The sequence below is a fragment of the Cydia amplana genome, chromosome 11, assembly GCF_948474715.1.
Source record: "Cydia amplana chromosome 11, ilCydAmpl1.1, whole genome shotgun sequence".
In the NCBI taxonomy this organism is placed as follows: Eukaryota; Metazoa; Arthropoda; class Insecta; order Lepidoptera; family Tortricidae; genus Cydia; species Cydia amplana.
In genome coordinates, this window is record NC_086079.1 from 10,128,119 (window position 1) to 10,155,059 (window position 26,941).

General features: G+C 35.8%; 3 protein-coding genes across 3 annotated transcripts in view; 2 read left to right on the plus strand and 1 right to left on the minus strand.

The window, feature by feature from the left end:
* Positions 1-702: 702 nt before the first annotated feature.
* On the minus strand, positions 703-1,837 carry LOC134652215 (DNA-directed RNA polymerase III subunit RPC8). The gene is made up of 4 exons (XM_063507382.1): positions 1,677-1,837; positions 1,414-1,597; positions 1,089-1,229; positions 703-913 (listed from the first exon to the last, which is right to left on the minus strand). Exons 1-4 carry the CDS (start codon positions 1,785-1,787, stop codon positions 705-707), a joined length of 645 nt encoding a protein of 214 aa, XP_063363452.1. The 5' UTR covers positions 1,788-1,837; the 3' UTR covers positions 703-704.
* A 268-nt stretch (positions 1,838-2,105) lies between these two features.
* On the plus strand, positions 2,106-6,861 carry LOC134652469 (DNA polymerase delta subunit 2). The gene is made up of 8 exons (XM_063507660.1): positions 2,106-2,505; positions 2,656-2,777; positions 3,030-3,123; positions 3,572-3,723; positions 4,192-4,368; positions 4,446-4,517; positions 5,037-5,273; positions 6,713-6,861. The coding sequence occupies exons 1-8, from the start codon at positions 2,144-2,146 to the stop codon at positions 6,823-6,825; spliced, it is 1,329 nt and encodes a 442-aa protein (XP_063363730.1). The 5' UTR covers positions 2,106-2,143; the 3' UTR covers positions 6,826-6,861.
* Positions 6,862-7,663: 802 nt separating this feature from the next.
* The window catches only part of LOC134652470 (activating transcription factor of chaperone), a 44,198-nt gene continuing 24,920 nt past the window's right edge, over positions 7,664-26,941 (plus strand). Inside the window, exons 1-3 of the mRNA XM_063507661.1 lie at positions 7,664-7,795; positions 12,536-12,665; positions 13,270-13,391. Of these exons, the coding sequence (XP_063363731.1) occupies positions 13,289-13,391 (103 nt within the window). The 5' untranslated portion in view covers positions 7,664-7,795; positions 12,536-12,665; positions 13,270-13,288. The remainder of the gene's footprint in view (positions 7,796-12,535; positions 12,666-13,269; positions 13,392-26,941) is intronic.

A 26,941-nucleotide genomic window follows, 5' to 3' on the forward strand; every position in this document is an offset into this window, starting at 1 on the left:
CCAAATCGCTACGCACCCTAAGTAGCTGTCCATTTGTTGGGAACTGTATTGTATTGTCACTAGCAAATGTAACTCTTATAGTAAACAAGAGTTGTGTAATCATTTTTGACTATATAATAGCTCTCTGATGATTGTATACTATGATTTTAATTTTAATCAGGCATAGTATAATGGAATAGACAGTATGAATGTTTACTGGATTTTAATGTGTATAACTTCTTCTATATCATGTTTTATTTGATATTACTTTGCAAGTGTTATGAGTATAGGTTGTTTTATTTCAGCAAAATAAAATGTATTTCACCTCATATAAGAACAAAATGTAGAACTATTTACTTATTTGCTTGTTAAGTTTGTTAAGTGATGTCTCAAGCTTGCTGTGATGTTTAAGTAAATGAATGTTTCTAGTTAAATATACAATATCACTATTACAAATACACATGTATTATAAAATATTGTTGTTGTATTTTGAAGAGCAAATATAAAATGTAAAAAAAAGAAATTGAATAAATATTGTTGCAATCAGTATTTGTCTAATCGTTTATTTCCTAGATTTTTTTTTTTGTATTTTTAATATATAAAAATTTTTTTGACTAGGAATAAGTCATTCCAAGAAGTCCGTTTTGGTGAACAATTTCCGTTATAACCTGTAGTTATTCAATTAGGTTAGGGGAACCATGAAACAAAAAAAATAGTATAAAAGTTTATTCCTGATTTTCTTCCTCATTCTCATCACCATCATCATCAGCTTCAGGGGCTTCCCACCATGTCAGCAGGCCCAGTCCTGGTTCATTGATTCCACCTACTATTCTATAAGGAGCCACTGTTTGGACAGGGCAGTCTGAGCCTGGCGGTCCAGTTGGCAAGCTCTCTTCAAATGCTTCACTTGTTACCCTAAACCTGATGGTTTCACCTGCAAATAAAAATATCAATATTAATCAATTTTGAGGTTGAATTGAAGTTGATTGTGAAAGAAATTTACATAACAGTATAGTTATAGAAACTTCCTTAACATTGATCACCTCCGCATATGTTTTTTTTGGTGGCTGATATGGCCTATGATAGGGCCAGTGTGCTTATAATAATACCTGCATCCATAAAAAGGTCATGTTTTTCTCCGTCTTCCTTAGGGTACTCCCACACCCAAGCTTGCTCAGTCTCATCAAATCTGGATGGGTGCTGTAGAGCATTTACAGGTATCAACACATCATCAAAAAATCCTAATGTAACTGAAATATAATAAAAAATATATTTAGAATTTCACAATAATTTTCTCCTACATTTGAGGTTGAGTATTATGATATCTTACTTTATTTCTGTTTTTTGATATAAAAAGTATCTAGTATCTAAAAAGTTACCAACAAATTTCAACATATCACAGAAAGTTGTAATATATTTCATGTTATTATTTACCATGTACGCCTTCTCTACCACAGCTCCTAATTTTGCCTATCAGTATTTCTTCAATCATTGGCCTGAATACTATATACCTAAACTTGACTTCAGTATGTGAAGACCCATCTCCAGGAAATATGTATGAATGTCCGATATGTGTGATATCAAACAGCGCTATACATAAGCCTACATTTAAAACAACCTGAAACAATTTATAAATGTGAGTATGAATGATTTTAATCATATTTAACTAGTTTTGTGAAGTTACAGGGTATCATTACCTTATTTGCTAATTTCCTATTAAGTAAAGTAGTGATAGATTCTGATAAATTTTGATGAAAGTGTTCGGGCGTAACCCGTATTACATCTTTCATTTCCGCTAGCACAAACATTTTAATTGAAATTTTTCATTAGAAATATCAGGCCGCCGACAATAAATAAATTCTAACACATGCATTTGACTTTGACGTATCGTTGACACTGACAAATAGTGATGTGAATGAAACTCAGTGTAAATGTTTGACTGCTCAAGTTACGGAACCCCTTTTACTCGGTAAGTTATTTGAGTCATTTTTAAACAAGTCATTTTATTAGTAGTGTTATACCGTTTCGACAACATTTGAGTTTTAATTTTGACATAAACGAAAGAAAGGCGCCAAGACAAGTCATGTCGTTGATGAATTGATGATTATTCTTTATTACTAAGTTCTGCAACAATTTATTGTATTCATATCAAACAAGCATAAATATGTTATTTAAAACGGAATCGGATAAATCTGCAAAGATTGAGAAGATATTTCAACCACTGGAATTAGAGAGACAGAGTGTGGAATATAAGGATTGTTCAAAACGATTTTATGACGTTTCCAGGGATTTCTCCAAACAATTTGCCCATATTTACTCTGCTAGACTTAACACATTTAGAAATATCTTGGAGCCAGTGATATATAAGAAGTGGACTAACAAGTACAAGATACTGAAACTTTGCGATTTGCGTGAAAAAAATACTACTTGTGTAATAATTGGAACACTGTTTAAACTCCAGGAATTGAAGCCCAGTATACTGAAACAACTTTCAGATCAATTGGAGATCATTCCTCAGCCACCAAGGTACCTATGAATATTGTCCTTGTAATGCCCCTGGCTGTATGATTGTAAATCATTCATAAAGTACTACATATGCACTTTTGCAGCTCGCTGTACTTATAATAAAATTATAAGGATAATTTGTATTATTTTTAATGTTTATTGTATTTGCAGAACCCATTTTGTTCATGAAACAGATACTGTTGTACTGGAAGACGAGCTGCAAAGAATCAAATTAGTGGGAGACTGTATTGATGTGCATCAAGTAGTTACAGGGGTGGTCTGTGCAGTATTAGGCAAGTATTTTTAATTTGTGGAATTCAATATAATAAAATATTTTTACATTCTATAAAGTTAATAGATGTAATGAATCTAAGATTATTTTCTTGTATTGTAATGAAAGTAGGGACTGTAGAAATTAAAAATGTTTGTTATTTTTACATTGTGTTAACAAACATTTGTTTACAAACATGATAGCAAGATTACTTTACGGCAGATATTTTAAAATGTAATTTAGTAATAACAATAATATAACACATATTTTGCAGGTGCTGAAGATGAAGACGGAATATTCACTATCAAAGATATTTGCTGGGCTGGCTGTAACATACAAAAACCCTTGCCAAAGTTAGACTCTGATAAGTATGTCAACTTTACTATAATATTTAACACTTTTGTTACCAAGACCTTGCTAGGTTATATTATTATATTTTTCTTGACAATTAATTTCATATTTCAATTAATCCCTCATATTTTGTTCATAAATATGAGGGATTGCTACTAATTTTTATAGGGACTCTTAGGTTTGTTGCTATCTGCATGAGTTTACTTCTAGCTATGTAGTTACTAGACATTTCAATGGTCTAATTGCTATCTGAATAAATATAAATTACTATAGTTCCTTATTTAATTTAATTTTGTAAATTATTGGCCTTGGTGTGATTTGCCAGACTTTATAGTTATACTCAATACAAATGGGTCACCTCTCTCATTAAATTCTCCACTCATTTTTATTATTACTCTTAAGTGTAGTAGGGATATAAATTCAAGTTCTGGCTAGTGTTCCTTATCTCACTGTTGATTATTTCAGATACATTGTCCTGACTTCTGGTCTCAACATGGCAGGCAACTCACCGGAGCATCTGTTCTCCCTGCACTTGTTGGTGGAGTGGATATCCGGCATGTCCGGGACTGCACAGTATCAGGAGCAACTCTCCAAGATAGTACGAGTTGTTGTAGCTGGTACGTTAACATATTGATTAAGGTAAATGTGGGGAAGATTGTTTGTAAGGGAAGACTGTCTACAAACTCCTGTACAGTTACCACATGGGATTGTTATGCCATTTAGGATTCTTGCTAGGAAATTCTATAATGTAAGTATTGAACAACCAATTTAGCTAGGACCCTAAATGGCGCAACAATCGCGGAGCGCGATGGTACATATACTCCACTTATAGAAGGTCAGTAGAGCAGAAGTGACGCTAGTCCTTTATGACTGTGACTTAGCGACTATGTATCCATCTACATCTACATTAACCTTATGGGTATGTTTGTTAACAGATTCAACAGACATTATCAAATGGATATAAATTCTAACACTACAATTTTAGAAGACTTCTAAAATCCTTCACCCTTATCATTCAGCAAGTGTTTTTAAATATAGTAGGTAGAAATATTTTAAAATATAAAGTACATGTTATGTCTTTTCAGGTGGACTATTTGTAAGCCAGTCCAGTGAGACTACAGTCACAGAGTCAAATGTAATTTCATCAGTGGGGTCCGTGGATGGTTTCTGTGCCGCTGTCAGTGCCGTCGCTCCTCTGGACCTCATGCCTGGATGTAAAGATCCCGCTGGAGTCATGCTGCCACAAAAACCTTTTCATTACTGTATGTTATTTTCTTGACCAACTTTTTTGTTTAGAAATTGTATTCACAATTTTTAATATGGTAAATTTCTATTTCAGGCCTGTTCCCCAAGGCAATGGAATATAAATCATTCAATAGAGTATCCAACCCATATGAATGTGATGTTGCAGGTATTTTTAACCCTATATTATTACCTAAGCAATAAATAAAATTGTAGTCCTGTTTTTAATAGTAGTTTATGCAACAGTGATATAATAAGGGTTCTTAAAATTCAAGGGTCGAAGTTACAAAACGAGACGTAGTCGAGTTTTGTAAAAAAAGACCCGAGAATTTTAAGAACCAATTATGAGCTGTTGCATACATTACTTTTTCTATGACAGCTGCAGCAAAAAAAAAAGAGTTATTATTAAAAAAAAAGAGTTATTATTTAAAAAAAATTGAGTTATTATTTAAAAAAAAAAGAGTTATTATTGTAAATGAAAACATACCTCTTTCAATCAAGATGATCGGAACTTGTATCTTTAAAAAAAATAAAGCAGTTGTATTATACTCATAAGATGACTGCTAGCAGTCATCTTATGAGCCTATAGACAAATCATTCAAATGACATTGCTTTAGATATCACTGTCAGTCATTTAATTGACACATTTAAGTGCTGGAGTAGAAAAAATAATTTGTTTGTTTTTTAGGTTTTCTTTGCCTAGGGTCATCTGGCGAGCCAGTGAAGGACATCATGCGCTATAGCAAGCTTGATGATCCCCTGGAAGTGATGAGGAAGACATTGCAATGGCGCCACATGGCCCCAACCTGCCCCGACACAGTCCCATGTACACCTTGCATAGACACGGACCCGTTTACTATCTATAACTGTCCTGCCGTTTACTTTACTGGCAACTGCAATGAATTTGCCACAGACTTATATGAGGGTATGATTTCCTTCAAATCAATCAGTATAAATATATTTAATGGTATATTTTTTTCAAAGATAATAAACACCGTGGGCTGGTAAAACCCGACAGATTTTAATGGTGTATTCTTGACCGCATTTAGAGACTAAAATGCCATCAATAATGACAAAAAAATTCTGAAATCGGTCTTGTTTTTAGTGTTGAGTCGCTCACTCGTGAGGCACCTCATTTGTACCACTCATTTTGTTAATTTGTCGCAATACTTCGTACCGCAAAAATGTCTTACTTCACTCCTCTATTCATTTTACTCATTCACTCGCGCGCATCACAAACAACTACCTATAATACTGTAGCGTATAACAATATATAGATAGATAGATAGATTTATTTATTTGTAAAGGAAGTGATGAATACATAACATGAATATACATTAAAAAAATTGTCGCTGTTGGAATTAATGGAATAGTCGACGCTGAAAAGATGCTAGTACCTCACCTCATTTGAAGTAAGACATTGTAACACCTCATTTTAGAAAATGAGGTACTCATACAAATTCATTTTAAATTGATGTCCTACCCATCACTACTTGTTTTAGAGTTGAGAATGACAATTCTTGTGAAATTTTGTTACTGTAATAACTTGGTGAAAAACGCGATGGCTGCGACGCTGACACTCTGTGACTTGGTTTAGACATAGGTACCTACTGAGACACATTAAAGTTTTAAAGGAAACTCACAATGTTTCATATCTATAATTTAAAAAAAAAAGCGGCCAAGTGCGAGTCGGACTCGCCCATGAAGGGTTCCGTATTTAGGCGATTTATGACGTATAAAAAAAAACTACTTACTAGATCTCGTTCAAACCAATTTTCGGTGGAAGTTTACATGGTAATGTACATCATATATTTTTTTTAGTTTTATCATTCTCTTATTTTATTCTTACAGGGGGGGGACACACATTTTTCCACTTTGGAAGTGTCTCTCGCGCAAACTATTCAGTTTAGAAAAAAATGATATTAGAAACCTCAATATCATTTTTGAAGACCTATCCATAGTTACCCCACACGTATGGGTTTGATGAAAAAAAAATTTTTGAGTTTCAGTTCGAAGTATGGGGAACCCCAAAAATTTATTGTTTTTTTTCTAGTTTTGTGTGAAAATCTTAATGCGGTTCACAGAATACATCTATTTACCAAGTTTCAACAGTATAGTTCTTATAGTTTCGGAGAAAAGTGGCTGTGACATACGGACGGACAGACAGACGGACAGACGGACAGACAGACAGACATGACGAATCTATAAGGGTTCCGTTTTTTGCCATTTGGCTACGGAACCCTAAAAACTACTTATTTGCTGTAATGTTTTTTTTTGTAGTAAAAAGAAATAGGTTGTCGTGTGCAGTAAACTTAAAAAAAATTTTTTTTCGCTAATTTTGATTTAAGCATATTTCTGTTTCAGGTGAAGATGGACAATATGTAAGACTTGTATGTATTCCGGATTTCAGCCTTACAAAAACAGTTGCAGTTGTTAACTTAGCTAATTTAGAATGTTATAGTATGTCATTTTTATAAGCACTGATTATCTATTGTATTTTCTTTGTTTTAATATAATATTTTTTTACTGAATAACACCGCTTTTCATTGGACCTGCCAATTGCCATTAGACAATGCCCATGCGATAGACATATTGCACTAACCGTTATTAGACCATTTGAAATCAAAAGTTTAAACCTACTTACTATGGTACTTACTAACTTTCATACAAAGAGTATAATAACTATATAATTATAGTAACTTTCATAGTAAAAATGTTTCAATGCTATTGCGCAACAAAGAAACGTTATAAAATGCTATAAAATATTTAGTAAAATTACGATTTCATAACATCCTATGGATGGATACTAGAAATTTATTTATATTATAATTTATAAAGTTAAGTGTGATCCTATTTCAATTCAGCGGTGTGGGGTGCATTATTGCGTAGAGTACCATTACCACACTGTTAACTGTCCATCGGTAGATTTTAAGCCGTATTACAAAAGGCATAAGGTCCAACGATGGACGGTTAAGAGTTGCTGTTTGTACAGAGAGTCACTAGTGGGGGTTAGCGTAGAGCACGGATTTAGAGAGATATTTCTACGTTTTAGTTCCGTTTTCAGATTCTTTGAAACCTTGAATGTTCATATATTGAAACAAAAATGCATGTCACTTAATTAATAACATAAGGCTAACTATAAATAATATAATGTCTTGAACCAGTATAGTCGCCAATTCCAACTATCAAAATAAAATTAAACCAGAAGAAGGCTTGCTTACGTAAAACGGAATCGTAAAACGTGGAAATTGACACTTCTGGAAAATGTCATGGCTTCGTTCCGCGTTCGTTCGTTTCGTTCATTACCATTTCATTACTCATCAATGGCCCGCAGCTAATTAACGTGTATTTGTTCTTCTCGTACTATTAATTGTGTTCACGATGGGTTTCTAGTTCCCGAAACGTTTGCACACCTCCGTGTGCCTACACACAAGACATCAAAATGCTGTAAGTACAATTTTTTTTATATTGTCACTAGTTTCTCATACATCGCAATTATATGGTAGCGGATTGCATTCCAGCAATGCTGGCTTTCACTTATGGCGGGAGACTATACGCCATATCAACAAACGACTCGCTCGTGTACGACCGTCAACAACGCATCGCTGTTTGCCTGTAGTTCACGCATTCAGTTGACGTCACAGTGCAATTCACTGTAATGCGGAAAGGCACTATATTTTGACGATACGAGAAGTGCATTAATCTACTAATAGTTAGAGATAACGTATATTCATGACACTATTTTCAGCTTATAGGTAACATTCGATCACATTGTTAACTTTTTTAAAGTATCTAACAGCTAATTTTAAAGTTGATTCGTATTTATAATTATAAATATTATAATGCATGGCACAAGGTTTGTGCAGGACTGTCAAAATTCTCATATAAAATCCACGCCAGTTTTCGTGAATCCAGCTACAGTGACACATCTGAAAAAAGCGGCCAAGTGCGAGTCGGACTCGCCCATGAAGGGTTCCGTATTTAGGCGATTTATGACGTATAAAAAAAAACTACTTACTAGATCTCGTTCAAACCAATTTTCGGTGGAAGTTTACATGGTAATGTACATCATATATTTTTTTTAGTTTTATCATTCTCTTATTTTAGAAGTTACAGGGGGGGGGACACACATTTTACCACTTTGGAAGTGTCTCTCGCGCAAACTATCCAGTTTAGAAAAAAATGATATTAGAAACCTCAATATCATTTTTGAAGACCTATCCATAGATACCCCACACGTATGGGTTTGATGAAAAAAAATTTTTTGAGTTTCAGTTCGAAGTATGGGGAACCCCAAAAATGTATTGTTTGTTTTCTATTTTTGTGTGAAAATCTTAATGCGGTTCACAGAATACATCTACTTACCAAGTTTCAACAGTATAGTTCTTATAGTTTCGGAGAAAAGTGGCTGTGACATACGGACGGACAGACAGACGGACAGACGGACAGACAGACAGACAGACATGACGAATCTATAAGGGTTCCGTTTTTTGCCATTTGGCTACGGAACCCTAAAAAGAACCTAAATGTGTTATACATTCTGTAAACTGTCTGTTAACAATGCACATTATTCTCATGCATACTTTAAATTTAATAGTCTTGTTAAGTATGCACCTGTCACCAGTATTGCAATATGTTGTAAGTGCTCTTAAGCAATACTAAGCTAGCACCTGTGGCATGTTGACATGGCATGTTTAGCAAGAGCCTAGATTAGAATGTATTGCTGTTGTGCGTGTAATCAAAACATAAATAATATATAAATAACTGTTATACATTTAAAATTTTAAATGACTAAAATGAATCAATTATATACTGCATGTAATGCTTGGTACAGATATTCAGTATACAGGGTTTTTTTGGGAGGAACGCAGAATGATTAAAAGGTAATTTAGAGAGGGGATGAATGGTTTTTGGGGATGATGCTATTTCATTCAAAACTATTTTATAGTAGTAGACTTACTTAATATCTAGGTCCGGTCTTAATACTTATAGATAGACATTAAAAACTTCTAGACATCTAAATAACAATAAGTAGTACATTGTTAAAGAGGCTAGAAAGTGACAGATTCAGTTAGTCCATCTATTGCACTTTCGGCTGAGTTATTACAAAGTGCTTTTCATGACTACTGTGAGGATATTAATTAATTATGTATTTTATATTCCTTTACCTGCATTAACTAAAAAATTTAAAACAACCAACATCACATTTTAACTTCTCTATTCGTTTTTACAACTAATCTCATAATTGTATTCTCTAGTCAAATTACAAAACATTTAACCATCATCAGAATATTCAGAATGTCCCGCCTATTTGTAATATTTTAAGTAAGAAAAAAAAACCTTAACACAATGAATGAATCAATTCTGATCAAAGATATCTAAGAACTACGGCTAGAAAGTCTGCTTCTAAATAAAATAAAAAACTGCATCCAAATCAGTGTATCCGTTTAAGAGCTATGGTGTTATCAGACAGACACACACACATAGCGCATATAATATTTTTTGTTTCTTTTAGCCCCACAAATGTGTATTTAAAAATCCTTGAGTCTCTCCCTAATCAGGCCTCATCTTCGAGTATCATGAGCACTCTCAATTCTAATAGCAGATAAAATGTGTCCTGTGTATGTCTGTGTGTCTATGCATGTCTTAGGATCAGTCTACTTAATTTGAAAAAAAAAAGAACTAGTCAAATTATGACATAGCTGGTCAACCAAATCTTGTCAGTAAAAAAAGGCGCGAAATTCAAATTTTCTATGGGACGATATCCCTTCGCGCCTATATTTTTCAGATTTGCCGCCTTTTTCTACTGTCAAGATCTGGTTGATCAAGTATAAATCACTATTTCAAAAAAGCGGCCAAGTGCGAGTCGGACTCGCCCATGAAGGGTTCCGTATTTAGGCGATTTATGACGTATAAAAAAAAACTACTTACTAAATCTCGTTCAAACCAATTTTCGGTGGAAGTTTACATGGTAATGTACATCATATATTTTTTTTAGTTTTATCATTCTCTTATTTTAGAAGTTACGGGGGGGGGACACACATTTTACCACTTTGGAAGTCTCTCGCGCAAACTATTCAGTTTAGAAAAAAATGATATTAGAAACCTCAATATCATTTTTGAAGACCTATCTATAGATACCCCACACGTATGGGTTTGATGAAAAAAAAAATTTTGAGTTTCAGTTCGAAGTATGGGGAACCCCAAAAATTTATTGTTTTTTTTCTATTTTTGTGTGAAAATCTTAATGCGGTTCACAGAATACATCTACTTACCAAGTTTCAACAGTATAGTTCTTATAGTTTCGGAGAAAAGTGGCTGTGACATACGGACGGACAGACAGACGGACAGACAGACGGACAGACAGACATGACGAATCTATAAGGGTTCCGTTTTTTGCCATTTGGCTACGGAACCCTAAAAAAGGAAAAAAAAGCGGCCAAGTGCGAGTCGGACTCGCCCATGAAGGGTTCCGTATTTAGGCGATTTATGACGTATAAAAAAAAACTACTTACTAGATCTCGTTCAAACCAATTTTCGGTGGAAGTTTACATGGTAATGTACATATATTTTTTTTAGTTTTATCATTCTCTTATTTTAGAAGTTACAGGGGGGGGGACACACATTTTACCACTTTGGAAGTGTCTCTCGCGCAAACTATTCAGTTTAGAAAAAAATGAAACCTCAATATCATTTTTGAAGACCTATCCATAGATACCCCACACGTATGGGTTTGATGAAAAAATTTTTTTTGAGTTTCAGTTCGAGTATGGGGAACCCCAAAAATTTATTGTTTTTTTTCTATTTTTGTGTGAAAATCTTAATGCGGTTCACAGAATACATCTACTTACCAAGTTTCAACAGTATAGTTCTTATAGTTTCGGAGAAAAGTGGCTGTGACATACGGACGGACAGACAGACGGACAGACAGACAGACAGACAGACAGACAGACATGACGAATCTATAAGGGTTCCGTTTTTTGCCATTTGGCTACGGAACCCTAAAAAACTGAACCCTTACCACAGAATAAATAATAGTACTAAGTACAGAAGACTCACTCTCTAACAAAACGCGTCTGTTACGATCAGCACAGATATGGCCGCTAGGTGGCGACAGCGCCACGCGCGGCTTATGGCTTTCCCTAAAATTGGGGCCGAACGGATGTACTTTTAGCTACCTGTAGCAAAGCGACGAAATCGCGGAGTGAGACACGCCTGCCCTTACAGGATCACTTGTGCGTCTGTCGGTTTTGTCTGTCACAGCTTATTTGCTCCGAAAGTACTAGAGCAATAAAAAAAAAACAAATTTGGAATACATACATATGTAAGTCGGTGCCCCAAAGACGGATATGTAAGGTAAATAAATGAATTCTAATAAACATAGAAGTCATTTTGGGAAACGCTGGTGGCCTAGCGGTAAGAGCGTGCGACGTGCAATCCGGAGGTCGCGGGTTCGAACCCGGCTCGTACCAATGAGTTTTTCGGAACTTATGTACGAAATACCATTTGATATTTACCAGTCGCTTTTCGGTGAAGGAAAACATCGTGAGGAAACCGGACTAATCCCAATACGGGCCTAGTTTAACCCTCTGGGTTGGAAGGTCAGATGGCAGTCGCTTTCGTAAAAACTAGTGCCCACGCCAATTACTGGGATTAGTTGCCAAGCGGACCCCAGGCTCCCATGAGCCGTGGCAAAATGCCGGGACAACGCGAGGAAGTTGATAGGAGTCATTTTGGGGGGTAAATGAGAAAAAAAAATGGTTTTCAAACTAGTTATATCGTGTTTTATTCAAATGAAAATGCTTATTGTGAGAATCTCAAATATGTACCTATATTTTTATATAATTTTAAGTTAAATAGTTTAGAACTTATTTAAGAAATTAGGCTAATAATGACCATGAGATCAGAATATCTGAATGTCATTTAGTTATCGCACGTCTCGCTCGTGCCAATATTTGTACGAATAAGTACGAGCGCAAGGCGCGAACTAAATCGTATCATTTGGATGTCACATTGATGTCAGTGTACGTTCGAATTGGCTGTTGGCCTCATTATCTTAAGACTCCCATGAAGTATTTTTTTTTAATGTGTACTGAAATAGGATTTCCACATGTTTTTAGACTTCTTGACGTTAACCATAAGGTCAGTATAGGTTACTATTATAACATCCCATCTTGTATATTTCAGTGCCACAATGGCGCCCTCACCGGACATCCTTGTCCTCCAACAACTCTCATCACCAACCTTGGACGCCATCAGCCTCCGAATATCGGACTTATCTGATCATCATCCATCTGCGCTTGTATCTGCATCCTTGGTGAGTACAACTTTCTGACTATATTTAACACTTTGAACGCATCGGCTATAGTGTGCGGCGCGTCTTCGAGAACTTTTTCTGAATGCATGAAGTGATAAACACACAAATAACTACTCTTCCTCCTAACTCCTGTTTCGTAGGCAGGGTGACTATCACTACCGACTTGGCTAGGAGGCCGTCAAATTTATGATTGACAATATCCAAATATATGTACCTGTACCTACATAGGCACATATGTGTTTCCAAAACCTAACAAACAACCTATTCTTAGTATCATATTATCATTTTGACCAGATATCTAAATTGTGCTAATAAGCAATTATTGGCAAGCCTTATTTGCGTTCAGTCTATCGGAGATTGACTCAGAATAACAGAGATGATATTGACAATGACTCGAAAGTAAAAGGGCAAATTAATATAGACAATTTACTGAATCATGAAACTTGATGAAACAATGAATTAAATAAGTAACTCCATTGTAACTAAGTTTTTTTTTTATATGTTACAACTGGTATTGTAAGTATTGTCAAACCAATCATTCCGAACGAAATCATATTTAGTATTTAATTATACTACTAATTGGAATGCCTGTTAAAATTTTCAGAGCAAACAAACCGCCAAGAATGAGTGCGAGCGTATGGGACTGGTCGTTGGCTTCGGCCGACGGCCTGCTTACGAATGAAGAGTGCTCCTTGCTGCTCGATACCGACCTCCTTAACGACGATGGTGCGTACTTTTATTGCTTTTATTAACCCTTTAACCGACAGAGTCTGATATATAAGACATTACATATTATTATCCAGCTCATTTCGCCACAGTCTGATAAATAAGACAAAGATCTGATTTGGTTTTTACAGCACATTTACAACTCCCGTAACTATGCCAACCTTACTCTGCGTGGTACAATTACTGTCGGTGGCGACACGAGCACGCTCGATCAAAAATTGCTGGCGGTTAAAAGGTTAATTATTTTTTACGGCAGCAGCTGGGTAAGATCGCATAGTATTGGTGGATTAGGTGACACTGACTACTTAAACGCAACTTTAGATTTAGAAATTTGTAATTTAAAATTTCATTCAAACTATACATTCGTTGCTTTGATACAAAATTAGTTTGGTGTTTACTTGCAAATGACCCTTGTCTCACGAAATGGGAAAGGGACATAAAAACTTAAGATAAAGCTCATAGGTTAAGTAATATCCCATACACTCTTACAAAAGAGACCTATTACAGACGAGAAGACGGGAGAGACATTTATTATTTTTTCACGTAGCTATTTGCTTAGTAATTTTTAATACAAACGTACGTGCGGTCCACGTACGAATAAATGGTATAACAACGTACGGATGACTTTTATTATCCATGCACGTCCGATGATAGAACTAGGAGAATGGATTTAAGTGTGCAATCATATACAACTAATTTTATTTTTATTTTAACTTAGACTATTCTTTTTTGCACTGAGCAATCGATTAATACCTACAATCATATCACACAGATATCGTGATTAGTTGGTGCACACCACATGACACGCACAAAATGTCTAACAATACATTTTCGCAGAGATATAAAAGCGAGCGACATATTTGTTAAATTGTTATTGCAATTGACTGTCCTTACAAGTGTCTGTGTAACCACCAACTCTTATGACGTGACGTTTCCGAATAAACTTCCGAATATTGTACTAGAGATAAAATAATTCAAGTAAGACACTAATATAAAATGGTAACTCGCGTGTTACTCCTCGCGGGAAGTGACCTATTTTATGAGAATGTTGTAATTGTTTATCGGCATCAACGGTTTCGGATGCAACGTATCGATCGGTATGCGTTTGATATAGACATAGGTATATGTTCCATGTAAAGGGTAAAGGTGCCCGAACCTTCACCCATCGATATTCTTGTATTACTGTGTCTCTACTATTACTAGCGATGCAACAGATTTTTAATATGACGACAACAAAGCATTGGTATTGTTACTAATATATTTCACACATTTTAACGTACCTACCTATTTAAACATGCCTGACTATAGAAACAGTATCTGTCTAGCCACTTTTGATAAATGGAGTGTTAATCAGTTCGTTTTCTGTCCTGGGTCACCTAGTATACGAGAAATATCCGGAGCCAGGGCAAAGATTAAATACCCCGTTAAATACTACATTTACATTCAGCCCCTGCAGCTGTCGTCAATAATTCCCTATATACTGCTGCAGCACGATCGAGCTCGAGTGTGTGTTTCCATACTGCCCTACCACTCACTTCGCCTGCGAGTTTCGTTCGGCAATGGCAGAAGTGTTTCTCCTCCTGACGCTCAGCGAGTACAGTACGGTTACCATCAGTTTGTCACTGACATAAACGCCGTCGAGAACGTAATTTACTTTCTATACATCCCGTTTGCACGAATATGCGAGTGCGAGCGAGATGTATAGAAAGTAAATTACGTTCTCGACGGCGTTTATGTCAGTGAGAAACTGATGGTAACCGTACAGAACGACGGAGCTGAGTGTAAGCACACACTGCCGCTCGCGCTGCCGGTCTTTTGCCTTCCGCACGAAAAGCCGCTCTTTTGGGAAGCGCCGGGCAGCGCGAGTGGCATGAGAAGTACCTATCGTATTTATAGAAATAAAAATAATTTATTAATGGCAAAACATGCAAAAAGCAAATGAAGAAACATGTTAACAGTGGAAAAACAAACCAGCAACATATTTATTTTAACATAAGATAATAATATCAAAAGTCATACATATAGCCACGAAACGGTTACGAAATACTAAAAACAGAATAAAATAAAGATTTAAGTGGGGCTCCCATACAACAAACGTGATTTTTGACCGAAGTTAAGCAACGTTGGGCGGGGTCAGTACTTGGATGGGTGACCGTTTTTTTGCTTGTTTTTTTTGCTTGTTTTGCTCTATTTTTTGTTGATGGTGCGGAACCCTCCGTGCGCGAGTCCGACTCGCACTTGGCCGGTTTTTTGCAAGTTGCAGTCAACGTATACCAGTAAGTTGGTCGTTTACTAAACCTCCATTCACCATTAAATTCCATCAAATCTACCAAGAAATGTCACTGTCACAATGACATCTGTCAACGTCAGTATGACGGATCAGATGTCACCAACCTTTTTGTGATAATATAAAATATAATTATCTAACTGAAGGTAAATTAACGTACTTAATAAAATCCCTTTTTGTATGGAATATGGAAGCTACGTCAAAATATAGACTCCATTTTTTATACCTTTACTGAAACACAGCCAACGACATAAATGCAGGGCTTTCGTTAAATGTGTCGCCTATATTTCGACTCTTAGATGTTTTTTTATGTAAGTATACATATAGTAAATATTTATTCACAATACATACAATATTACTTTCAAAGGTATCGTCTTTAAGCACAAATTTATACAGCAGTTACAAACCTTGCTGTTGGGGCCTAGAGTATTTTAAACATGCGGGGTATGGTAACAGGCGTCATCTCCATACAATTTATAATCTTAAAATCCACAATCACCCAAAATTGTATTGAGATGAGATGATATTTGTTAGATTACCCTTTCTGTTTGAAAAATACTATAAGCGCCACTTGCACCGTTTAACTAACCCGGGGTTAAACCTGGAGTTATTTACTATGGTTACCGTTCCAATTTGACAAGTTTAACAGAAATTTAACGGTTTAACCGCTTAACCTCGGGTTACTAGGATGGTGCAAGTGGCCCTAAGTGTAATTTTGACAGGAATGGCATGGCAGGAATTTAGCCCTATTGTTTCAAATAAGTAACAGAAACAACAATATATCATTTTCAATAAAGATTTATTTAATCTTCAAGTTCAGATCCACTCAATTCATCATCATTAGTATTTATAATAAATGGCTCTGTAACATCATCAATTAAAACATCTAATTGACACATTTCATCTTCAACTTTTATAACATGCTCTATGCAAGATCTCCACCGCTCTGGTGTGACAAGCTCCAAACCTTCATGGAAGAGTGACTGGACGTCTGCCATTTTAAAAGTTTTATTATTTTTTGCGACATGCCCCTTCACTTGTGCCCACACTAATTCTATTGGGTTCAATTCGCAGTGGTATGGGGGCAGTCTTAAAATTGTAATATTATGGGCAGCCACTAATTCATCTACTGCTTTTTTTTTCAAATTTGGGTTTGTCTTTTTCCACTAAATCCCATAACTGTGCCCTTAGCATCGACACACATACGTAGATTTCCCCAATCTAGGCGGCCAAAAGTCCAATTAGTGAAATTCATTATCGGTATAATTTACTAATTACCTTATATAGTTGACATTCCTGGGGACCCACCCCCACCCTATTTAACTTATTTGATAAAGCATGTGCTTATCAACAGGTATTCAAAACTAGATCATCGGTAGCAGTGTCCATATCAGTTTTAAGTGCGTTAAATTTACTCTTACTTACAAAGTTCATAATTATTTTTTTACGAACTAAAGTGACGTTAACGTGATGGATTCTAATAATTCAGGTAAGAATCTATGTATTTGCTTCATAAAATTTATTCTTTTCACCTTATTTTCATACTAAATGATAAGTTAAAGTTGAGACCTTTTTTAATGGTACTTTTTCTTAGTTATCAAAGTTTAAAGGTTGTTTTGAAATGCATTTTAGTCCGTCTCAGCGACCATTAATATTTTAAAATTTTGGTTACATATTAAACATAACAAAACCGGTGAAAACGGCTGCTACTACGTGCTACTCGCAATTTCTAAACCAATCTAAGTTAACAGGGCAAAAACTCTAAAACGTCTTCACATTTTTCTACTTTAACATAATTCTTTTTTTTTTATTTCAGAGTTATCCAGTGCTTCTGGTATTAAAGAAGTGACTCGTAAATATTTGTATGAACAGATAAAAGAACAGAATTTACCAAGTTTCAGTGAAAATTTGGAGAAATTGGAAAATAATCTCTTGGAGTGTTATGGCCACACCGAAGAAAGTAAAAAGAACCTCAAACGTAAGTTTTCGAACTTTAAGGCACAAATAAAGCAAAGGTGGATAACTGCAAAGAGGAGAGAAGATCTGTTTTTAACTCAAAATCAGGCTTGGTTGGAAGGAACCTTCGAAATCCCTTGTGAAACGATTCATCGGCAGGGTCGTCCCAACAAATTATTTGCGGAATCGAGTGAACGGACCAAAAGGAGGACCACAGGCTACTGCTAACCTCGGACCCACTTTTGAGCAGTACGAGGACCAAAAACAAAAGGGCACACAAGACGTTTTCCAGCGAAGCAATGGAATTATTAATGGCTGCTGAGCCGAATAGATAATAAAAGTATTCTCATATTCTGTAAATTTTATGTTTTTTGTATACTTTTATTTATTTTATACTGTATATGAAAATGACTAAGATGCAAAAGTGTATTTTTATAGCTTAAATTAATTTTTGATATAAATTTTTTATATAAAAAAATTTATTACTTTTTTTTTACTTATTTATTGAAATAATATTTAATTATAAAAGAATACAAGGTTTTTTTTATTAAATATCCCATATTAAACTCGATTATACGATAAAATGTTTTTGGCCGCCTAGATTGGGGAAATCTACGTATGTGCGACATGTCACACACTATATTCCTCTCTTGTAGCCACTGAATAAGTTGGCCCTTATTCCATTTCTTTGTGGGGCCAATTTCCATTCTTCTAGAATGATAAGGGGCATTGTCCATGACAAGAACAGAATTTGGCTTAAGCCTTGGCAGTATACCTGCCAGCCACTCTTCAAAATGTTGCGAATTCATTTCTTTATGGTAATCATCCGTATTTTTTTTTTATTCGAATAACAAAAGCCCATCCTCCAAAAATCCTTCTTCACTGCCAATGTGGCTAATAATAAGCCGCCTTCCTTTGCCTGACGGAGCCTTCAGTCCTGTCGTAAGTCCCTCCAAAAAAGCTTGTCGAGATGACAAAACTTTCGTATCTTGCCAGACTTTGTTTACCGTGTGACCTATAATAACATAAAGTAAGATAAAAATTATAATGACTACTATAACTTAAATATCATTTTTGGCACAAGATTTAAATTGCTGACTGTACTTTTTTTTGCACTATCATCAGGTACTGATTGAGAGAATTCTAACTGGCCTAAACACTCTCCTGTATAATTTAAATTCTATCCAGTTTCAGATTGGCTCAGTGGTAACATAACATGTATCGTCAACTAATTTACATATGCCAAACTCAGCTCTATCAGTTGAGGATAAGTATGTTACAATTCAAATGTAAAATCTGTTCTACACATACTAACCTAACACACAAACCCCCAAATAAAAATAAAATGAATTAAAAGCTGGTAAAAGGTTTTTATTTGAAGTAACTTATTTTACGGTCAGCAAAAATGAACTATATTCATGAAACTTATCTGCCTTGTATGTATACACGTCATACACAGTGTAATACATAAACATAAAAATATAAATTCAATAAATTACCTTCATTAACCCATGTTTCATCTTGGTAATATATAAATCTACCCTCTCTGCGGTATTGTTTAATCTTCACCAAATATTGCTTTCTCCACAATATTATATCTTGTCGGTCAATAAGGCAGCTTTGTCGTTTGCGACTTGCATATTTGAAATTCAGGTGCTTAAGTACCCGTCGCAAGGAAGATGCAGACAAATTTGGTAGATCTGGGTCATCACTGACAACTTGCAACACCTTAAATCAAAATACACAATATTTAATTATTCTGCTTTAAAGGAAAGTTTCTTATAAGAGCAATAAATTGTTAAGATTACATGTACAAAAAATACCTTTTGAATGGTAGGTGGCTCGTTGCGATGGAAAAATTGATGAACTGTCCGTCTAATCGCTGCGAAGGTAAACTCATCCAATTTTTCAATTACTGTTAACCTGGGACCGGTTTTCTTGGGTGGCGTGAATTCTTCACCCGTATTGTGCTCTTTGACAATATTTCGTACTGTTCTTTCGGAAAGTCCTAATATTTCCGCCACTTGTTTCGCACATAACAAATGTGTCCAATACTTGTCCTCAGGCCACGTATTGTAGGTATGTTTATAACAATTCATCACCATACATTTTTCGGAAACAGTCATGTGTGTTTTGGGTCGTTTCTTGGGTGGGGAAAGAGAAATATTCTCCTTCATGTGAGAGGGACCTGCCACAGGTTCCATTTTGCTTTCGTAAAAGCAAAACTCACGTTCGCGGTACAAACTTAACACAGTATTCGTATCAACAAAAAGAAACAACACAAACTTAACGAAAAACTTAACAAGAAACAAAAACTTAACAAAGGAAATCACCACGACGGGATAGGAAAACATTCGAGCGCTCAAGACAGACGTCAAATGCCGAATGAAGTGACAACTTGACTTGACAAGTAAGTGTCATGGCCGCCATAAATCCATCATGGTACACGTAAGGCCGTTTAACACTATCCTGTACTTGTCGTTTTCGAATTTACGTTTTAAGGCATAAAAATATACGCACATCGTAAGACGATAATATTATTGTATTAAAACGGAATACCAAATGTTGTTTATACCTGAAGTATTACCAATTCAATACGAACTTTCTACCTCAAAATAGTTATAATTCAATATTAATTAATGGGACAGTTTTTTTTAGAAGACTGATTATTTAAAATAAGCATTTAAATATTGTATTTAAAATTAGTAGTAAATTATTTACTTATGTGCATTCTTCCGCCGATAATATATTTACTATTAATAAAACGTTTCATTTTACTGGCAACACAGTGGTAGATTTGATGGAATTTAATGGTGAATGGAGGTTTAAACGGTATCCTTTAGAATTTAGGTACTGAATACTTATCGTGAATGTGACTGCTATTGATCCATAACATTCCGCGAACAAGTGGAGTGAACTGCACGTGTTATCCTTGAACGGCAATTAAGCCCTCACAAAAAGAGCGCGGTGCAGTCTCAATGCCAAACCAATTATGTCGTCTTACGATTCCGATTATGATAAAGGGTATATTTTGATTTTCCTTAACAATTACGCACGAACATGCTTTTGCGACTTTGCGAGCTATGGATTAATTATAACTTTGACTGATGCTCAGACATTTTTTTGTAAACTTTATTGCATATTATAGGAAAGTACAAATAGCGGACTTAGACAACAGATATACCTAGTTGGTGCAGGTAATTTGGTGACTGAGGTAATGTTGCATTTATAATGTTATAGTCGCTTTATTACTTACTTCGCTGGTTTACATGAATACATTATACAAGAAAGGAACTCTCACTATGATTAAATGTCATTCAATACAGTTTCTTCTCTTCGCGCGTTTGTACGAATCGGGCCCGTGTATAATTAAAGTCTATTTTTTATTCGGTAGACTGAAATGACAGTTAATAGTATGAACATGAAATGTCATTTCATACTATTAACTGTCATTTCAGTCTACGGAATAAAAAAATAGACTTTAGGCACATACAGTTTATTTTTAGTATATTCGTACGACTTTTTATCTGAAGAGCATTAACCCCTTGTTTATTTTTTTTTGATGCAATGTGGAAGTCAACTTCTGACAAGTGTTATCAGTGTTATCACTCATCACCTGATAGAACTCAGAACTTGTTAAATAAATTGGTAACCCCTGGAAGTGTATGTGTCCTTAGGCTTAATTAATTGCCATTACGCCTCGGCCACCAAATGCACGCTCCATGCGTGCACGCTTGCGTGCGTTCCCGTAGGGGTAGTCCTCTTGTTTTGTTGCGTATATTTGTTAACTAACACTACTAACTAAACTAATAGTTTATAGAAATGAGCTTTCCAATAAGTACATCATCTGTACCATTTCTAACGTAAAATTTCACTTAAAAACTTAATAAATCAAGTAAGAATACATTGTATGTTATCAGGTTATCACATCCTGTTAACCACTCCCTCGCATTATCTTAAGATGTATCTAGTGCCTGTGCTCACGAGCCAGACTTTGTCTCGATAACAGTGTCTAACCTCTGCCCCGACGCTTTTTACGCTCGAATTAACTGAAGGCGTAGTAGACAATAACGATATCTGTAATGTATTAACGAAGGCACATGCAAAGGACATTTATCTACACGTGGTATGTTAATGAGAGTAAACTTAGCTCTTCCCTCTAAATTTGCTGATAGTATTAAACCTTTATATACATTTCTTATCTATTTGGTTAAAACATGTTTTTTGAACGTGACCAATTTGCAGTCTGCCCTAGGCCCCAGGTCATGTAGCAGCCCCTTTCTCAACACCCATCATACTGACTATATTTTGAGTTACCTATTTCTTGTTATCATCATCATCAGGGTTTTTTTATTCACAATTTGCCGCCCCTAAAATCTCGTCGCCGTAGGCCCGGGCCTACTGATGGGCCTGATGGGCAAATCCGCCACTGACCTGACAAAACTCCCAGTGAGATAGCCTTTTAATTTGAATTATAACTGATTATTTATCTGGCCAGGTATTAGTTGTAAAGGTAGTTCAGAGAGTTCAGTATTATAAGTACCTAGGATGCATTGTAAACAACCAGAGTGATCAGTTGATCACACACAGCATCGAAATGTGTCGTGTTAAGTGTCGGATTGAACAGGCGCGTAATGCTTTCATGAAACTCGGACATCTCTAAAAACTTTCGCTGAAGATTTCTACTGGTGTAGATTTCTGTGGGGTGCGTTTAGCACAGCACTATGTTTCCTCGGTTCTTCTGTACGGAGTAGAATCGTGGACACTGACCAAAAATATGTGCAAACGCTTGGACAGACAACAAGGCACTACAACAGACGAATCCTGAAAATATCATAAGGGATAAAATATCTAACGAGAGAGTGCTGTAGTTAGTAAAGAGGTTTTAATGGTAGTCAAAAAACGCAAGCTGCAATACCTTGGTCCATATCATGCGAAACGAGAGGAATGAACTCCTTCAACTCATTATTCAGAGTAAGATTCAAGGGAAAAGGTCATCCGGACAAAGTCGTAATTCATGGCTCAAATATCTTCAAACAGTCTTATGGTTCCGTGACACAGGCGCGTTTTCCGGGTGGGGCGTGAGCGGGGCGCGCCGCTTTTACATATAAAACGCACACGCCCCGCCCGGAAAACGCGCCTGTGTGACGGAACCTTTAAATTTTAATTTAATTATTCCGCGCGGCTGTGTCTAAAGTCCGTATACCCCTCATGATACGGCTATGACCTTCGGTAGGCGGTAGGAGATAGCACTGGAAGAAGATTTTTCTGACCAGACATCTAGCTCCGAAAGGTTAAATCTGATAGTAAAGGCTACTCTCGGTCTTTGCTTTCGTATATCTAATTAAGTACATCCAATGCAACAAGTTACCGTTGTGAGATGAGCCACGCCACCATATATAGACAAGAAAATAGCAACAGTTGATTAGGAAAAGAGTGAAACAAATTCTACTAACATGCTACTAACTGGTATCCCTTAAATTTAAAAGAAGGGGTTAATATAGTTACCAAATGAAATAAAAATAAACAAACACGTTTGACGATTTAAATACGTATCCAGACAACGAGGGACAAAGAACTTGATTACCCATTTTTATACATGTCTGCAAACTGCTGCTTGTGGTCGTGAAAATGTTTGCGTACGCACTTGCTTAATGTAGAAAAAGTTCACAGTATCACTGAGAGATGGCGTTATACTCCTAGTATACAGCAAGTGTATGTGATTATCACAGAACAAGTTAGAATGGCGATGCGAGCAGGGTACGTGTCGCCGCCGGTTTTGAGCAAACGCTCGCATGCTACTCGCTCGCGCAGACCGAAAAACGAAGTAAACATGCCTTTTGCGCCACAATAACCTTCAGATTAAGAAGCCAGACATCAAATCTGTCTAAAGGAGGCGTATCCATTCACCACGCACACAAGTTTTTACTACCGTTGCGCGAGTGTTAGTAAATGTGGAGAGGAACGAGCGGCGACACCGATTCCGATACTAACTGCGCGCGATAGCCATTCTAACCTCTTTAATATGTTCTGTGGTGATTATATTATCGTCATGGATACCGTATGCATTACTATAGGTCCCTACATGCGCACGGGCGCGTTGGAGGATATGCCATCTTGTGGCCTGAATCGGAAACATAACCATGTACATTGCCAAAGCAAGTGCTATACCATCTACCGTTTGCGTACGTTTTCTTGTTCATAGTAGGTTCTGCCATCTTCTGGGCTACATCGGAAGCAAAAAATTCACATTAACGCCTCGTGCCAAAAATCTGACGGCTCCTATGCTGTCCTGCTGCTGCCCTATAGTTCATGCACGCTCCCTATAAACATAAGAACCCACCTACCCGTATACTACCTACTCGTATTAATAATGACTGTTAATTCTAATAAATAAACCCGATTTGAATCCTAAAATTTAATAAGTAGTCATTTTTAGGGTTCCGTACCTCAAAAGGAAAAAACGGAACCCTTATAGGATCACTCGTGCGTCTGTCTGTCCGTCTGACACAGCCTATTTTCTCCGAAACTACTGGACCAATTAAGTTGAAATTTGCCACACATATGTAAGTCTACTAATACACAAATCTACTAATAAAAGGCTTCATATTTGAAAGAAAATATGTATAATGAATTAAGTAGGCTCTATAGATCTTAAGCTTAGTTCTAAACGAGACATATTTTAATTTTTGAGTATTGTTACTCTACTAACTCAGTATCACTATCAACTACAGTTCCTTGAAAACTGCAAGGTATATTAAACCTAGATGGCGTTGTTTCTTAAGGTTAATTAACCAGGCGATTTAACTAAGAAAACACATTTAGGGATCGTATGTAAAACGCGTTAAATATTATAGTTTTTTTTACCTATATAATATGAATTTGCCAATTTTACTACCTACTGCTACTACTATTACTACTACCAATAAGTAATTATACGAACAGATTTAAAGAAAATCGTGTTGGAACTTGACGAATGAAAGATTTTGACTTTTTATGGTCACCATATCCATTTAAGGAAATACGGGCTATTTATCTGTAATCAATTGCAAGAAACTATGATACTTATCAACTTTGGACTCGATGGTACCTACATCCTTGTAAGAAATAGTGTAAGCATTTTTTTTGCATTAGCATCATATTTTAAATTAGAGTTGTTGAATTGTTATAGTTTGGGTGAGTGGCACTGACAATCCAACCTCTCGACTGAGCTTAGGCCAATTCTTTCATGAAACCGATGCTGCCAAAAATACGGGGGTGCGGGGGGACGAGGTGACCGAATCTCGTGCCGTGATTGGTCCGTTCAAAGACACGGACCAATCACGGCACGGGATTGACTCGAAGATGGAGTAACGCTACCGTATGTGTGGCAGAGAGGGGGTAGCGCGACTATGCTATGTCTAGAGGTTGGATTGTCTGTGGTGAGTGGTAATGAAAGAAAATCTTGTATATTTGCATAGTTTATTTGTGTCCTACCTCGTCCCCTTCAAAAAACGCGGAAAGATGAAGTGATGCTTCACTCCTCTTAGTTCTTGGTCCGAGCCATAAAATTATGGCGCGGACATACTGTTTTGTGAAGTCGTCTCTTTATTGTTAAATAACATTTTAATGCAACACATTTACGTTTCGTCGTTCTTTTAATATGACATTAGTCGTTAAATTTTAATAACTGCGCAGTCAAGACAGTTGTTCAGGGTTCACGGGATTATCTGCAGGGGGTCTAATTAGCGACGGCGACAGCTTCATTTATCTAATTATAAGTTTGTTGTGTCAGCCGCATTTGATATGTGTTTTTAATCAAACTAATCACTGTTGGATGCTTTCGCACCACCCCCCACGAATTCACCTCATGCACACGATAACGATAGGAATAAGGTCAGTAATATTACCGACATGTTATCGAAATAAGCTCGTTACTGTACATTTCCATGTCTTGTTGCTAAATACACGTAGTGTAGCAACCGTAATATCTATGGTTTCTATTCTACGCAACGATTTGACTAGATATCAATCTAATTTTATTTTAACTTTAGTCGTGAAGATAGCAAAGAGTAGCATCTCTTCTCTTATCTTTTGCACAATACTAATCAATTAGGGAGTAATAAATAGGACGAGGCGTGTAGTCTCTTCAAGGATTATTTATTTATTCATTGACCACCACCTTGTACAGTGTACATTGCAATATACAATTATACATGTAATCTATGTTTTTTGAATGAAATACAATATTTGGCCTTGAGCATCTTAGGTATAGTTCTTCAAAACGCTATGTATTATGATCACGAACTGTATGCATGATTAGTATCGGTTGAACCGATAACTTATTATTCTAATGGATATCGGAGTTGAAAATAAATTACTTTTGCTATAAACAAATATTTTGATTTTGTTAAGTCTTTAGGTAATAAATAATACATTTTGATTTCAAATAAAATGTAAATTCCCATGATGAAAATGACTATTGCAAATTATTCATATCAATTGTAATCTTTGTTTTTATTTCCTTTTAGTTCAATTACCCTAATTTGTCATATTAGTACAAAAATGGTATATCGATAATTGATTGGGTAGTTAATTTAAGGTTTTATCTGGGATATAAACACACCTTTAAAAAATCACAGATAATGTTTAATCAAACATAACTGATTTGAAATTCTAAGTTAGTGGAGATAGTAAAGATATGAAATGACATTACTTAATATCTTAAATTTAAATGTTTATCTTGATTGTTGTATAAAGTTTCCATCCATTGCAGTTATCACTAGGTCGAATTCGTGGGTGTGTCTTATAATCAGGCGGTCAGCTAGCAACTGGATTGTAGCTGATAACGAATCACGTCATTCTCTTACAAAAACATATTTGTTTTTCATTTATATCATCCATAGACCGATGTTATTGATTAGGATTTCATTCTGCTTTTTCCACTGTTTGTCTGATATCCATTAAAAATATGTTTTGCCACTTGCAACATCTTGTTTTAAATAACAGGGTACCATTTGAAACAAGATTGAATAGTAGGGAAATCGGCTACAGAAAACTCGTTTAAGTTATTTGAGGACTGTCCAGAACAATATGGGGAGTTTTTAGACCCTTTGATTACTTGGTCAGATTAGTCTTGACCTCTGGACATTTATTGTTCATATATTATGCTCGATAGGTTATGGCCATCCCATCACTCATCAGCAAATATGGTATGCAGGGTATAGTCACCTTAGGCAGGGTCACCTGCGAAGATACTCGAAATATTTTTTTGTTCAAATTCGTAGGATTGGAGTCTGATATTTAAAGAGAAGGAAAGTTCCTGAAA

Coding starts and splice junctions, on each gene's coding strand:
- LOC134652215 (XM_063507382.1), bottom strand. CDS start 1,787: ATGTTTGTGCTAGCGGAAATGAAAGATGTAATACGGGTTACGCCCGAA. Junction 1,598..1,676: donor ATAGGAAATTAGCAAATAAG/GTAATGATACCC, acceptor AAATTGTTTCAG/GTTGTTTTAAATGTAGGCTT. Junction 1,230..1,413: donor TGGTAGAGAAGGCGTACATG/GTAAATAATAAC, acceptor ATTATATTTCAG/TTACATTAGGATTTTTTGAT.
- LOC134652469 (XM_063507660.1), top strand. CDS start 2,144: ATGTTATTTAAAACGGAATCGGATAAATCTGCAAAGATTGAGAAGATA. Junction 2,506..2,655: donor ATCATTCCTCAGCCACCAAG/GTACCTATGAAT, acceptor TTGTATTTGCAG/AACCCATTTTGTTCATGAAA. Junction 3,724..4,191: donor AGTACGAGTTGTTGTAGCTG/GTACGTTAACAT, acceptor ATGTCTTTTCAG/GTGGACTATTTGTAAGCCAG.